Genomic DNA, 14,512 nt, shown 5'->3' with positions numbered 1-14,512 from the left:
TTCCTTCTTGTCACAGGAACACCTTCCCCTGGTTCATAAGAACATCTAAAAGTTCACATTTTTCACCTTGAAAGCTCCATGTGTTTGTCCATCCGAGCTTTTAATTCTTCATTTTCTTGCTGAACCTTATTCAACTTCTCCATCAAAATTGTGTTGTTCTCCAGCTTAGAAAAAAATAAAAAAGGTCACAGTTTAAAATAAAGCCCATACATGTACCTAATCAAGATACTGACTGAGGTACCACAGGCAATCATATTCGAGTTTGCAGACATTGCTACAGTGGAGCAAAAACCTGGAGGAACGGGAGACTATCACAGCCTGTGCTTCTGTATCAGTCAAGCAGATCCTACTTACCTCACCCCTGCATAACGCTGGCACTTTGCCACCTGTGCTACTGGATACCAACAAAGGAGGACTGGATACGGGATCTACCAGTTAACCAGCACACTCTGGTAACTTCTGCTAGTGACAGGGAGCAGTTTCAGAAGCTGTTGCAGACAGAAAACTGTCTAGAAATAGCATTAACAATGATAAATTCAAGAGCTCTCCTGTGTAAACAGCTCTTCCTGTTGCTCTCCTTATTTCACTTCATTGCTGCAAGATGTTCTCAAAGGTTAATGAAAAAAACTGATAAACTTGTTGGATGGTCAGAGTTCTACACTGTGTGTCATAAAAGATGAAGGTCTATAGTACTTTACTAGCAGTTGTAGACCAGAGCAACATAGGATACTGTACAACTGTATCAACAACTGTACTGTACAACAACTGATATTAATGTATCCCTTTGTATCCAAGCCTCTTTCTGTACCTCGTCCTAACATCTTGCTTAAGAATTACAACAGTGTTCAAAGGCCCCACCCAGGACAAGGACCCTGTCCTGCCAGAAATAAGAGCGTGATATGCAATTACAAACTTGGTCCCCAAATTTGCATTTTCATGTGGAATTATGCACAGTCAGGAGCAAATCCACACAGCCAAACAAGTAGATTTGAGATAACAGCTAAAACGATTGACCTCAACTAATCAACTCTACATTAAAATATTTATTCCATTCCATATTTGATCCCTTCTTGTTCAATTAGGATGATTTCCATGTTAATGCTTTCCTAAAAATGCACTCGAGCCTCTGTAAGACTCAAGCAAACATAGTAGGCAAGGTTTTTTTTCTTTAGAACACAGAGAGGGAAGAGGAAAGGAAAAGTGGAAGAGACTCCCAGAAACCCCACAGTGCTTATCAATAGTTTATACAGATCAATAGTTGCCTTAAGAGGTTATAAGGTCATTTACAGCATCCAGGGATCCTTTGCCCCCCTTGCTTTACAGCCCAAGGCAGATATAATTGTACCTGCCATGTGTGGTGTCCCATCATCATTTCATGTTTCCTTTTAAACAAAAAGGATTAATCCTTGCATATAGGTCTGACCAGCCCAAGTTCATAACCAGAATATAACTCAAGAGATATGGTCCAAGCCAGCCAGACCCCAAGGAAAACTCACCAGTTTTTCCATCTTCATTAGCTTTATATCCTGCTCATGGAGTTTCTCATTCTTGATCTCCAGCACTGCTTTCAAACTTTCCAGCTCCTGTTCCAGATACATAATCTGTGGGTGTTTCTGAAAGATTTCCACAGAGTTTTTGCTTAGTACTCGGAATTGCAGGAATTTAAAATGTTTCTCTGCTTTTTAGCAAGAAAATACAGTAACAGTTACTTTGCTATAAGTGAAATCAAATCAGTGTCAAATAATAAAAAAAAAAAGACCTCCTACTACCTTCTTCTCTGATTTTGTCTTCTGTAGGTGGATGGCTGCAGTTTTCTTTCAAAGCTGTTCAGAAAACACTTTGTGCACAAATGTGAAAACCCCTGTGAGTCAAAGGCAGGCACTAAAGCTATCACAGCAAAACTTGTTTTGCAGGGTGCCCAAAGGCTCCCTTTGGGGCTAGGAGCTCCAAAATTTATTTCATATTACTCATAACCCATCCCAAGAGGTAATTAGAGTAGGCATCTCAAGGGTTTTCAGATGCTAGGGTAGTTCAAAAAGCACCAGAAATTTAAAGCTATGAACTGTCACTGTTTTGAGTTTGAAGGTAGCTGGTTCATAAGCAGAAACTGTAAAATTTTGCTTTTACATTCTTCATAAAGCTGAGTAATGCAATTGCACATAGAAATCTTGCACTGCTGTACATCCATGACTTATCTTCTACACCACAGTAAGTTAGGATTATTTTTTTTTCTCCTCCTTTTTTTGTTGTTTTCCAGGAGGTGGGGGGGAGAACAGGAAGGGGTTAGGGCTGGGTCATCAGATGTGGTTCCTCAGGGACCTCTTTTCCAGAGGAAGGAACCATTTAAACACTGCAGAGTAAAATGTACTCTTTTCAAAGGCAAAGTCACAGGCAAAAATAAGGAGAAATAAAGCAACTCCCTGTTCGTTTCCAGGTAATTGAGTGGAACACAAACAGAAACCAATCAATTATTAAATGTGTTGTGTAACTAAGTTTATCTTTAAAAACAAACAAAACTTGTTTTAGCACATTTAGGTAGGAATACTGGTGTTCTACATTGAGCAAGAGCTTCACTGCCACATCAGAAACCTAAAACTTTTGGGCAATGCCTGCAGTTTTGTGGAGCACAATGCCACGAGGGCACAGACAGTGCATTTCATTTCACAGGTAACGAGGGCCTCATCACCTGCACCTTTCATTTTCTTCTCTGTCTGGACTGTGGCAGTGGTTCATGCTTAGTTTCTAGTTTTGAACTTGAAGGTAGATGTGCTGTGCTGCCTCAGAGAAGGAGGCAATTTGAGCTTCATTCCATCCTTTTCTGGCTTTACATGGCATCTAGGAGCTGGTGAGAGAAGTCATCCTGAAAAATGTAACGCAGCTTACAGAACTTCAAAATGTCATTTTTTTTTCTTTCCTTTCTCTGCCCCAGTGGTCTTAAGATGTCTTTTTACATTTAAATCTGAGCAACCACAATAGCTACTCATAGTAGAACACAGAGCCAGATAAAAAGACTGAAGGGCCTACATTACATTTTATAAAAAAAGCTGGAAATATCAAGTGACACTCCCCTAAACAACACAATTAGAAATACACATCTTCAATGGGCTAATGGGAATTCTGAGAGCACAATTTGTGTTCAGTAGTCACAGTATAGCAGAAGCATAACAGTATAGCATACTGGGTCAAACCACTGTTTTTCCATAGGGAAATTTCATGCTTATGATGTGCCTTACACTGTCAGAATGCAAAAGGCATTTGCAGCTCTGTAAAGGCACTGACAATTGCTTTTTTACATTAAGCATCCGAAGATGCCTGTGAAACGCAGCTCAAACACCCAAGTGCAGTGTACAAAGTTTGCTTTTGTATCAGCTCTCCCAGCCACAGCACCATTTTGTGGCCACAGATTGTTCTTGTGGCAGCTCTATCCTGCCACTAGAATAACAACCAGTAAGGAAGAAAAAAACATCAAATTCCAGTAAAAATCTGGGCAACTTCCACTAGAAGCATCCTCAGCACTTTCTCTCTGTGGGATAAGCAACACTACCAGTATTCCAGTTATTATAAGACAACCAGAAAGATAAGCACCTTTGTGCTTAACCCTCCCAGCGCATGAGGGAGTTTTTTCCTGCACTGAGAGGGTTGTTTTTTGTTCTGCTGCCTTTCCTCCCAAGGCTGCTCTGGGGTTAGAAATGTGTTCTAAGAGGTTTTTCATACACCGGGGAAAAAAAAAAAAAAAAAAAAAAAAAGTTTATTTGAAGAATAAATCAGCAACAAGTATGAATCAGTGTTTGAGCAAGTTCACTGAAGACTCAAGTACATAAAGGGAGTCTTGTAATATAAGCCACACTGATCCATCACCCACTGATCCACCATCAGAACATCTATTAACTGGTCTAGAAGAAAGCTATGGTACAACTTTTGTGTACATGTAGGTCTCTAATTAGGCTGTAACTTACACCGACTTAGATATTCAACAGCTTTTTAGATTTATAATGGTAAGGTTAATATGCAACATGGTAGTGACTGATAAAAACTTAATAAACACGGAAGCCCTCAGGCTTGATTGCAAACCTTTCATATTATGTGGTAAAATAAACCCAGGCTTACAAAATGCACACATTTGCATTACTTTTGAAAATCAAGACTTACAAGATTGGCTTTTTCTTTGGCTATTTGTTTTTGCTTTTCCAGTTCCAACTTCTCACTCAGAGCATCATTTTCGCATTTTAATTCATCGATTTTTTTCTGAAATTAAAAGACATGGTATAGTTACGCCAAGAATTCAGTGCACATCTCCAAACTATCTTTTCAGTTTCAGAATGTTGCAATGACCCCAACCCTTAACAAACCTGTAGCAATTCCTGCTTCTCTTTAAAAGAATCTTCAAGCAATTTCTTTTCAGATTCATGGGTACTCTTGAGCTCTGCAACAAATAATTTTTGCAGGTTTTTAATACTGCGTGAGACATGAAAATTCTTTCTGGAAAGCAGCATGAGAAGGCAGCCAGGACACACAGATGCAGAGTCAGTAACAACATGGAAAGAACATTTATCATCAACCAATCCACAGCATGTACAAAATATCAGCTTCGCTGCTGCTTCAGATTTGTTGATTGCCCCCTCACATTCATTTCATTAGCTGACAGCTTGTCAGGTCTGAAATCTACACGCAACACAAATGGACGAACTGAGCACAATATCTATATATGAAAAAAGCTGAGTTTCTGACTGGAAACAGCAAAAATTCGAACTTTGTCTTCCAAAAACTTCTAGAAAAACATTTCCTTTCCCACTTTGGAGATGCCACACAGAGGAGTTTGCTGTGGGATTGCAGTGCAATTGTCACTGTTCTATCATGACACAAAAGTATCATTGGAAACTTTGCTATCAAGTGGAGTTGAAGGCGAGAATGGAAATCATCATCAGGTAAATCACTCAGGTGCAATGCCATTTAAACTGAGCACACACACACACACACACACCCCTGCTTGAAAGACCACCTTTGTTCCAGTATCCTGTAAACAGAACGTACTATTTCTCAACACTGCTGTGTCAGTTTGTAAAGCACTACTACTTATCCTCAATTTATATTCTGAGGTGCTCCATATAGTAACAGGTGGGTGGAAGTTATTACTCCACCAAAAACTTTAGATTCTGAAGGCAGACTGATTCATCTTTTACTGAAAGAGTCATATCCACTCTTAAACACTTTTACAAGTGTCCTTCAACTAGTCATGTTTTTTCCTTTGTTTAAAATGAGACTTGTTCAGTTCCAAATGAAGGAATTCAGCCACTGTTTTTAAAAATGGCTGACCATCAAGAATAATGAAATGGTCATATTGATGAATAAGTTTGAAATATTTTTGTTTATGACTAACAGTACTATAGCATATGCACTTGACTGCAAAATACTTGCCTGAAAAAGAGGATTCATACTCCTTTTTCAGCTCGTGTACTTTTTCTGAGTGCCTGTTTTCAAGTTCCAGCTTAAAGTTTTCATGTGCGACATTTAAGTTGTCCACCTGCAATAAGACAGCATCATTTTCCCCTCCCCTTACACATGTCAAACCTTGTTTAAAATGCTCTTCTAACTGGTTTATGCAGTATGTCGAGTTCAGTAGTCCAGGTAGCACCTAACAGATGGTCACAGGAAAAGCTAAGCCACGCACAACACTTAACAGATGAGAATGATGCCTTACATATTACTGCTAGCAACAGGATGAAGTACCCATCTGTCACATGCAAGGCACTGTTGCAAAGCAAGACCCAGGCCAGATGTGAAAAAAGGCCAGTTATAAATCCTAAAACTTGAGCTGCCTTAAAGAAGCCAGTGGAGCTCCAGAAGCTATTGAAGCTTGCAGAACGCAAGCAGTCTTCACCATGTTTAAACACACGCTTAAGATCTGAGCAGCTTAATGTAGAAATATTTTATAGTTGCAAAGTGAACTTTCACATTACATAAAATAGCTCCATTATTAACAAGACACAGGATTCTCTGAAGGTTCATTTGTAGCAGAAAGCAGCTGCTAAAGAACATTTCTACTTCAAGTGTCACAAACCTGCTCCTGGAGTTGCGCTTTGTACTTTTCAGCTTCTTCAATGCAGATACTTTGGAGTTTCTCACATTCTGCAGTGTAAAACTGCTTAAGCCTCTCCTCCAGATCAGCTAAATCATTCTGATGTTGCTGGTTTAGCTTTTGCAAAAATCCTTCGTGAGCAACTTGTAGTTCATTCCTATCTCTCTCAAATTTCTCACAAGCTGCAGAAGTGGTCGCTGAAGCAGTCAGAAGAAAAAAAGGGAAAAAAGTAATTGGATCAAGTTCAATGCTAGTGACACCATCTTCATTACAGCTATTTAAGATAGTGAACACTGCACAGCAACACAGTTACACTAATATAAATTATCTATGACAGGAGCACCACTTCCAAGGACACATGGAATGCATTTAGAAAGCACAAGCATGACAGTTTGCATGACACGTAAGAACAGATGTCTCATGAGACACTGGAGTGCTCCAATAAAAAAATTAGTTTGCTCTGCTATTTCACCTAATCTGATCCCATTTCAGTAGCATATTTGTCATGAGTACTTCACGTTTTGATATGTAAACCACTTAGCTAAATTTGAAAGTCATGACATTCTGAAGTCCATCCCTTCAACATGTCACTCACACTCAGATGTGCAGCAGAGAAGGAATTACAGCCTAATGTGGACTGCCCAAGACAGAACTGCCAAGCTGAAATGTGCAGCTAGTATGTGTATGCTCAAGGTATTTAAATATGCAAGATACAGAATAGTGTCAGGCAGATAGTGCAAAATATTAAGAAAACAAATTCACAGCAAAGAAATGCTGTGAATTGCCTTTACATTCATACTAACTAGCACAGGTCAGCAAAGTCAACTGTCTAGGTTTGCCTCCAGGGCAAGCCAGGAGTTAGCAACTTGTACTTTTGAGTTTGAAATCCATCACTGGCAACTCCAGCCAGCCAGGCCCAAATAGGGTTAGTAATTTTTCTATTGTTAGTATGACTGGAACAAGCATCTTGTGCAGTTACAGCTCCACCCAAAGCCTGGAAGAAAGGTGAAACAGGACCTTTAGCACAAGCCTGTGCTCACTGACCATAGGTAAAACTGCTTCTATACAGACTCCAGTGCTTTGGTTTTAAGTAGACTGGTCAGATGAGTGTCTACTAAAATGTTAACTTATCTTGAAGCAAATACAAGAGAAGTCATGCATAATACACTTTACAGCAGCTTGGCACACTGCCCTAACTGTACAAATATAAACTCCATGTAAAAACATAGGAAGGTTCAATGATTTTTATATAGGCAGTACAGGAAATTCTCATCACAACCCAGATTCAGACTTAAGATATATAAACTTCAGTATCTTTAAGGTCCAATTTGCAAAGCAGTAGTGGGCTTGGCTGTAGGGAAAGCAGCCTGCCCAGGCAGAGGACCTCACTACATGTGTGTTGGATTCCCTCTTGCTATATCTTATCAGGAGCAAGTAACCCAATGAATGATACTTGCACTATCTTTTAAGGACGCCGCATGGAAGTCTTGACCGTGCTGCCATCACCTGGAAGCTGCAGTTGAACTAGAAAGTGTATGACTGAGCTTTACTGCATGTTAATCAAGCTGTATGTGTCTGTACCTGAACTGGTTTTAACAGCAGGCTTAACTCTGCACCAGGCCTGTGTGAAAAGTCTGCTGATAAGGACAGATTTAAGCCAAGCTCTTCATCCCGTGACTGGCAACGATGCAACTAAAGGCTCAGCTGAAACACACCACAACATTCTCTGCAGCCCAAGCAGTTTTCACATTTTCCTAGACTTTCCATACCACCAGCATGTAATGCATTTCCCCTATCTTTATTCCTTTCACAGACTTCTATTATAACTGCTTCCTTTGGGGGAAAAAACACAAACAAACAAAAAGGAAAAATTCATATTCATGCTTCCTTTACTTTGCATCAGTGTAATGTTATTAAAACTATAAGCTTGTATTGTCATTTTTGGGGGAAAGAAGCAGCATCACACAGAGGGGACATTATTTTATAATGCAGAAAACCAGGCAGCAATCCACACAGAGACCTTAAACAGCCACTCAGAATGGATCTGACCATCTATAGCAGAGTAAGAAGGGCAGGCAGCTCTTGCTGAGAGGCAGGCAACTCACACACCTCAACACTTCCTTAAAACCAAGAGAGAAGCAGCAAGCATCAGTTTTTTTATTTTTAAAGCCAAAGCCATTCATTTGCTCCCATTTAGCTGAAAGAATGTGTTGCCTATCTTTGTCCTATCTTTAAATGTCAGCACACAGAACTATAGACGATGCAAAACACTTCAGAAAAAAGCAAATAGCAAACCACACCTTTGTCAAAGAAAACAGACACTCCAGCTCTTGTTCAGCCAGTTTGCAATTCAGATTTATGAGAATCATGTTAAAGGCAAACAAAAACTTACAGAACTTTTATTGGCAGTTTAACATTGCATTACCTTCAAGGTCATGTCTGGCCTCCCCAAAGCTGGAGGCTGCTATGCTTCCCCGTGGATGGCAAACCTGATTTGAATCCTTGCCATCCAAACCCACACCACCAGTGAGCTCCCAGTATCATGGTGGTGAAACAAACTCTGAGTATGCTGTTTCAGCCAAAGCACAGACTGAAGATTATTGATTTGAAATTATGACAAGTCCTGTAACCAAAATTTGTTCCCAAACTCGAGATGCAAGTGTCTGAACCAAGTATTTTGCACAGCCCTATCCATATCCAGACTGTTTTGTTTCAAGAAAGGGGCAAGCCATGAAAAAGGCAATTAGTTCCTTAATTTGGCCAGTCATCCACTGCAAGAGGATGCTGCAAAACTCTTGATTATAGCCACTCAAGAGTTTTCCCATAGAACTGGTGCTTAATTCTGAAGAAAAAAATTTCTAACTGGAACATGTTCTCTTCACATGTGCACAGGAAATCTCTATTTCTCATCCATTTCAGAGACACTTGAAGTGCATGGCTTCAGAGATTTTGTACATAACTACTGTGATTCCTTTCCCTTCTTAAAGTGCTTCTTTCTGCAATTCCACATCTTCATTATGCCAGGAATTGTAAAAGACCACAAACCTTAAGCATGGAAACAACAGAAGACAAACAGTCCAACAGCATTTGAGAGAAAAGTCAAGCCAGAGATGAAAAGCTGTGCTATCCATTTGTCCATTAAGTTTGTTCAGTCTTCCCTGTAATATTAATAGTTTTAAACTTTAAAATCATATGGTATGGTGTACATGGCAGCCAGAAGCAAGATTTACTTCTTTATTCAAATAGCAAAGCCATGAATAAGTTTCCTCCACTTGGTTGTCTCAGCCTCTCCTCCCAGTCATAGAACACTGTCTCATCCAATATTACTGCAACAGGGAGCAAGATTCATCTGCATTTTTAGGTTTCTTAACACCTCTTTATGACAAATGAAGAGCCTGGTTCTTTTGGGCAGAACCACAGGCTCCAGCAGTCACAGGAAGTTTGAGATTTGGAAACAGTTTCTCTTCAGAATCAGAAATATGGCTTTTGACATGTAAATAGCATTCATCTGTGGTAGTTAACTGTGGCCACTTGCATCTCGGGTATTTAATTGCACAGCTCTCTGTGTGTCAGAACACACACACACACACACACACACAAAAAAAAAAAGCCTGCAAAAGAGAAGTCTGGTTCTGGGACACGTGGCAACTCCAATCAGCTCTGCAAACAGCAGTGGATCCAAACAATATGAACAAGTAACAGCAACTGAAGCAGAAAACTACAAAAGTTGCCTTAAGATTCCCCAATAAATCTAATTACCTCAGTAAAAGTAGCCAAGAGGTAAGACCTTACAATTGTGCAGTATCAGCTTTCTACAGTTGTTTTTTTTTTTCCTATAATAAAACAGTTCATCATCCAATTCAGTCCTCATGGCTAAAATGCTTGCATAAACACATTTTTCAACTTATATTCCTCTACAAGTCACCATAACCATAGGTCTAAGATAAAATATAATTGTCTGGGTTTTCTAAAATCCTACACTTAGTTGTTTTGGGAAAAAAACGACAGTTATATTAATAAAATTGTTTAAGTTGCTCACTGGTCTAGTTATAATTTATGAAAAGCCATTATACTGTCTGATATCTTGAAACAGAAGTCACTAGGACAGTAAACTAGCAGCTTTCTAATGGATGTGGGGGATGTGAAAGGAGGATCATTACCAGAAAACATCAAGTATTTAGCACTGTGTTGTCACAGCACATAAAAGTATTGTTCTTTGTACTTCACATTGCAAGATCTATTCTATATATTCTGTTGATCAATAAATCTACTGTAGACATGAAGGCTCATTTAATTCTCCATAGTTTTTTTGCCAAAAACTGTATCTAATAAGTAATTCATGATTTTGGCATATTCTCAATACTGGAACTTCTTGTACCAAAATATGACCAAATTTTTCTTGGTGTTACTTCTATACTGAGACTCACAATATAGGACATTATTTCACATTTTTGTTCCTGAGCAAGTTGAAATGAGGCAGATAGACTGAAAAGCATGTTTTAAGCTACATTTTAGTGGATATGGTTTAATCCATACATGAAGCATTCATTTACCTGCTAGGATCTAAGTTCCTGTCCTCTACGGCTTCAAACACTCCAGTGTCAGCAGACAAGCAAGCATATGGCTCGTGACAAGCGAGACCCTGCCCCAAGTAACTTACAGAAAATTCAAGCTACAATTAAATATTTTTAGGATCACCAAAATGAGAAAACCAAATCACATTCACCCTATCCACCTGTAACACGAGTCCTTTTATCTCAACGTCCAAAACATATTAAAGGTCATTCATTAATAAAAATTATCATGAAGATATTTCGAAGAAAATACTGTTTATGAATGGCAATGCAGCAAATGGAGAGGAGAGGGAGGGGCTGGGTGTTTTGTTGTACAGGATGCACACAAGCCTCTCCAACACACTGAAAAAGGCTCAGGGATGGCAATTTTCAAAGGGCCAAGGCAGGCATGGGCTGAGTCAGCTCTGCACCTGCTGTTTGGTAGCAGAACTGAGCTGGATCACATCCAGCACTGTTGCAAAGAGGATGTGAAACAATCTGAAGAACAATTAATTCAGATGAGTTGTTTATACCTCTGAAGAAATATGCAGCTCTTGCGATTTCTACTTACATAATTAAACAGGTAACTAGAAATAATTTACACATGAGCTTGCATCTTAATAAGAAGGGAAAGAGGTGACAAATGGGGCCTCCGTACCTGCTCCAGGCTCCTAGAATCCAAGCATTTAGATTCAAACCGCAAAATTTAGTCTTTGTGGCTGGAGATGTTACAGAAAGAAAAGTTCAAAACCTAACTGCTAATGAATTTCAACACCTTTAGGAAAGTCCATCCCCAAACACATCATCACTGCTAACCCCACCCTTGCACACATTTCCACCTACTGAGAGCAAAACCCAGGAACCACCTTCCTCAGGCTCTGCACAGCCACATGGTCACTGCCAGAGGTGGGTTCTGGGATCATAATAGATATTTAAATCATTAAAGAAAAAGGTGTTTTGGTAGAAAGGGTCATACAGAATAAACCAGATAAACTGACAATTTGACAACAAGCCAATTTGGATTTGCAAGATAAATAAAAGAGCTTGGGAACAAACACAGTTGATCTTTAAGGCAAGACATTGAGAAGTCCAAAGTATGCAGAGTGCAAGCAGCGGGAGACTTCACGTTCCTTTCAAACCCAACAAGATGCAGCGCTCAGACTGCTGGGTCACCCAGCTCCTCTTAACTAGACTGGTACCAAACTGCAAACCAACAGGAATGAAAAAACATTTCAGCCTGGAACTCCACAAAACAAGTACACATGTCCACATGGGCAAAATAAGATTCAAACTATACTTCACTTTCTTAGCCAGTCTGTGCCTAGATGATGCTGTAGATCAAAAATTTGCAGCACTGACATCAAAATAGTCTATGGAAAGCTTAAGGTCAGCTATATCCATTTAACAGTGGCAACAGAAAGCTGATTAGCAGGTATGGATTTAAACAGGTTATTGTCAGCCAAAGCTACTGTTGCAAAGAATGTGCTCTTCTCACACCTTGTCAACATATGAGGTCTGGCTGGCATTTGAGAACCTTATTAAAAAACATAATAATAAATTTAAAAGCTAGGTAGCATCTGAAGACCTGTGCAGTCTCATTTCTGTGACTACCTCCACTCCTTTTACACGCTAAGAACAGAAGCACAGAAAGCCTAAATGTGTGATGTAGTTAAGGCACAGGAGCTGCATGAAGATAAAATGCATCACTGCAACCATGGCCTGGAAACTTTACCAAGGGAAGTGACCCCAGGGCTGCCATTCAGATACTCCTGCAGAGCTGACCCAGTAAGATCAGCTCTGTGAGGGGAACAGCTGATGACCTTGTCCAGCAGCAATCCCGCCAGCATCCCCAGCTGACAGCTCTGTGCACTCGTGGATCACAGATCTGTCAAGCTCAGTTGCATTTGAACTTTTTTCTATTTATCAACCTACTGAATTACATATTCTTGCAATAAGAGTCCCACATATGGGCTCAGCAGGCTGTTAATCAAAACAGAAACTGAAGTTTACAGGAAGCTCATTTAAGAATGAGGCACCCTTAGAAAAGACTAAGCTATGAAAAACAAAAAAACCCAAACCCAAACTTGCAACCAACCCAAAAAAAAGGGTAATTGGCAAAAGTGCTGGCTAGCTTTTGGTCTGCCCATTTAAGATGAACAAACAGTACCCTAGGCTGATAAAGGAAAAAGAATACTGAAGATGCATACACATGGAAGACCAGCAAGCTTCTTCCTCTAACAGAAATCCTTCTGAAATCATTTTCATGATAAGGTAAACAAATGAGATTTTACCCAGAACTTATGTAGATAAAAAAAGAAATAAAATTAGTTTATAATATTTATGACATGCTTTGTAGAAATGCAAGAAGCCCATTTCTACACTAATACTCCAGTTCTGTTGTCACTTTAGGGTGAGAGAAGTGCCAGCTGCAGCTGATTGGAGACACAACCCTCCATCCAGCTGCTCCTTCCCCTCGCTCCCCTCTGCCACTGGTGCTCCTTCAGCCACAAGATGAGCCAGGCCAGGAAGCTTTGGTAAAACAGCACTTCAAGCCACTGGTTTTCAGCTGGCTTAGGTCCCCAGGCAGCTCACAGAATGGCACATTGCATGGCTGCCCAGGCAGCAGTGCTGGCACAAGGCAGGACAGAGGGACGCAAAGGACAGACTCTTCTGAAGCCATCCCTACTGAGACCTCCCCAGAACAACTGCAAAACTGCAACCCAGGTGCTTCATCAGTAGGAAAGTTGTAGGACACAGCTTGACAGATGCCAGACTGCACTCCCAGCTTTTTAAGTACTAAGCTTCCAAGAAAGAAAACACTACACATTTCTACAGTGTTTTTGGTACTCTCATCGATCTCTTTATAGATGCAAAGCTTTCTCTGCATGTGATACTCCCTGTTCACATATCTGGTATTTTGTGCAGCATCTAATACTCCTCCTATAAATCTGCCTTTAATATAATCCTCTAAATTGGATGACAATGATAGTGACAAGTGGAGAAACTGCACTCTTGCTTCAGCTGAGGCAACAGGGAGACACTGCCCTCCCCACCACACTTCTAACTCCTGAGCAGTTGCTGGGCAAGGGCAGCCTTATTAACCACTGGTAGAAAATAAATCTGAACATTAAATGCACCACCTGCATGTAACAAGACCTACATACACACAAGTTTGGTTGAGACAATACTCAACTTCCAAAGCATGTGAAAATAAAAGTTTCCAACTTTTCAGTAAGTGATGTACCTGGAACTACTCCACATGTATTACTTCTGCTTTCAAAGCTTTTTTCTTTTTTAAAGGGGCTTCATCATAACACAAGTGCACTTTTATAAAATACTAGCTTAACTTTCAAGTGCTACCAGTTTCAATCCAGTGACTCTTTGCAATGCACAAGATGATTCTGCTTTATGTTCAATAAATTACATGAAGTTAGCATTAAATGCAGTTAAATCAATCTTCAAAGCTGGCAAGAGCAGCCCCTGTACATTATAGCTCAGTTTCATACTATAGCTGTCCACTAGGATGAGTTCAAAGACTTAATCTCATTAGCCCTGATAGCATTTCCTCCTGTTAAATTTACACTCATTCACCTACAAGCCACTATGGCAAAAAGCAGATGTTACAGAGCATATTTTAGTTTTATATTTTTTTGCTAGCAAATCACAAGAAAACAGTGTACAAGTACGTTTCAAACAGAAGTATATATATATATATATCCTGTCAGACATCCTCCCATTTTTAAGAAAGTGAGTGCTTTGGTCATCAGATGCATGTTTTGCAAGGAGGCCCCGCCAGGAGCAGTCAGATCAGTGCCAGGAATTCAGTGAACCCGGGGTCACGCTGTCAGAGCTCCAGAGAAATGCAGCAATTAAAGCATCTGAG

At 39.9% G+C, this 14,512-nt stretch overlaps 1 protein-coding gene across 15 annotated transcripts in view; it reads right to left on the bottom strand.

Moving 5' to 3' along the window:
• The window catches only part of MTUS1 (microtubule associated scaffold protein 1), a 116,747-nt gene that overhangs the window by 1,466 nt on the left and 100,769 nt on the right, over positions 1-14,512 (bottom strand). For all 15 annotated transcript variants that reach the window (XM_071743428.1, XM_071743422.1, XM_071743421.1 and 12 more), the window contains 6 exons: positions 6,059-6,273; positions 5,416-5,521; positions 4,350-4,423; positions 4,150-4,245; positions 1,497-1,613; positions 67-164 (listed from right to left, as the gene is read on the bottom strand). In XM_071743428.1, the coding sequence (XP_071599529.1) occupies positions 67-164; positions 1,497-1,613; positions 4,150-4,245; positions 4,350-4,423; positions 5,416-5,521; positions 6,059-6,273 (706 nt within the window). The remainder of the gene's footprint in view (positions 1-66; positions 165-1,496; positions 1,614-4,149; positions 4,246-4,349; positions 4,424-5,415; positions 5,522-6,058; positions 6,274-14,512) is intronic.

Source organism: Heliangelus exortis, chromosome 4, assembly GCF_036169615.1.
Source record: "Heliangelus exortis chromosome 4, bHelExo1.hap1, whole genome shotgun sequence".
Classification (NCBI taxonomy): domain Eukaryota; kingdom Metazoa; phylum Chordata; class Aves; order Apodiformes; family Trochilidae; genus Heliangelus; species Heliangelus exortis.
Note: the sequence above shows the minus strand (reverse complement) of the source record. Positions and strands in the feature narration are given on the sequence as shown.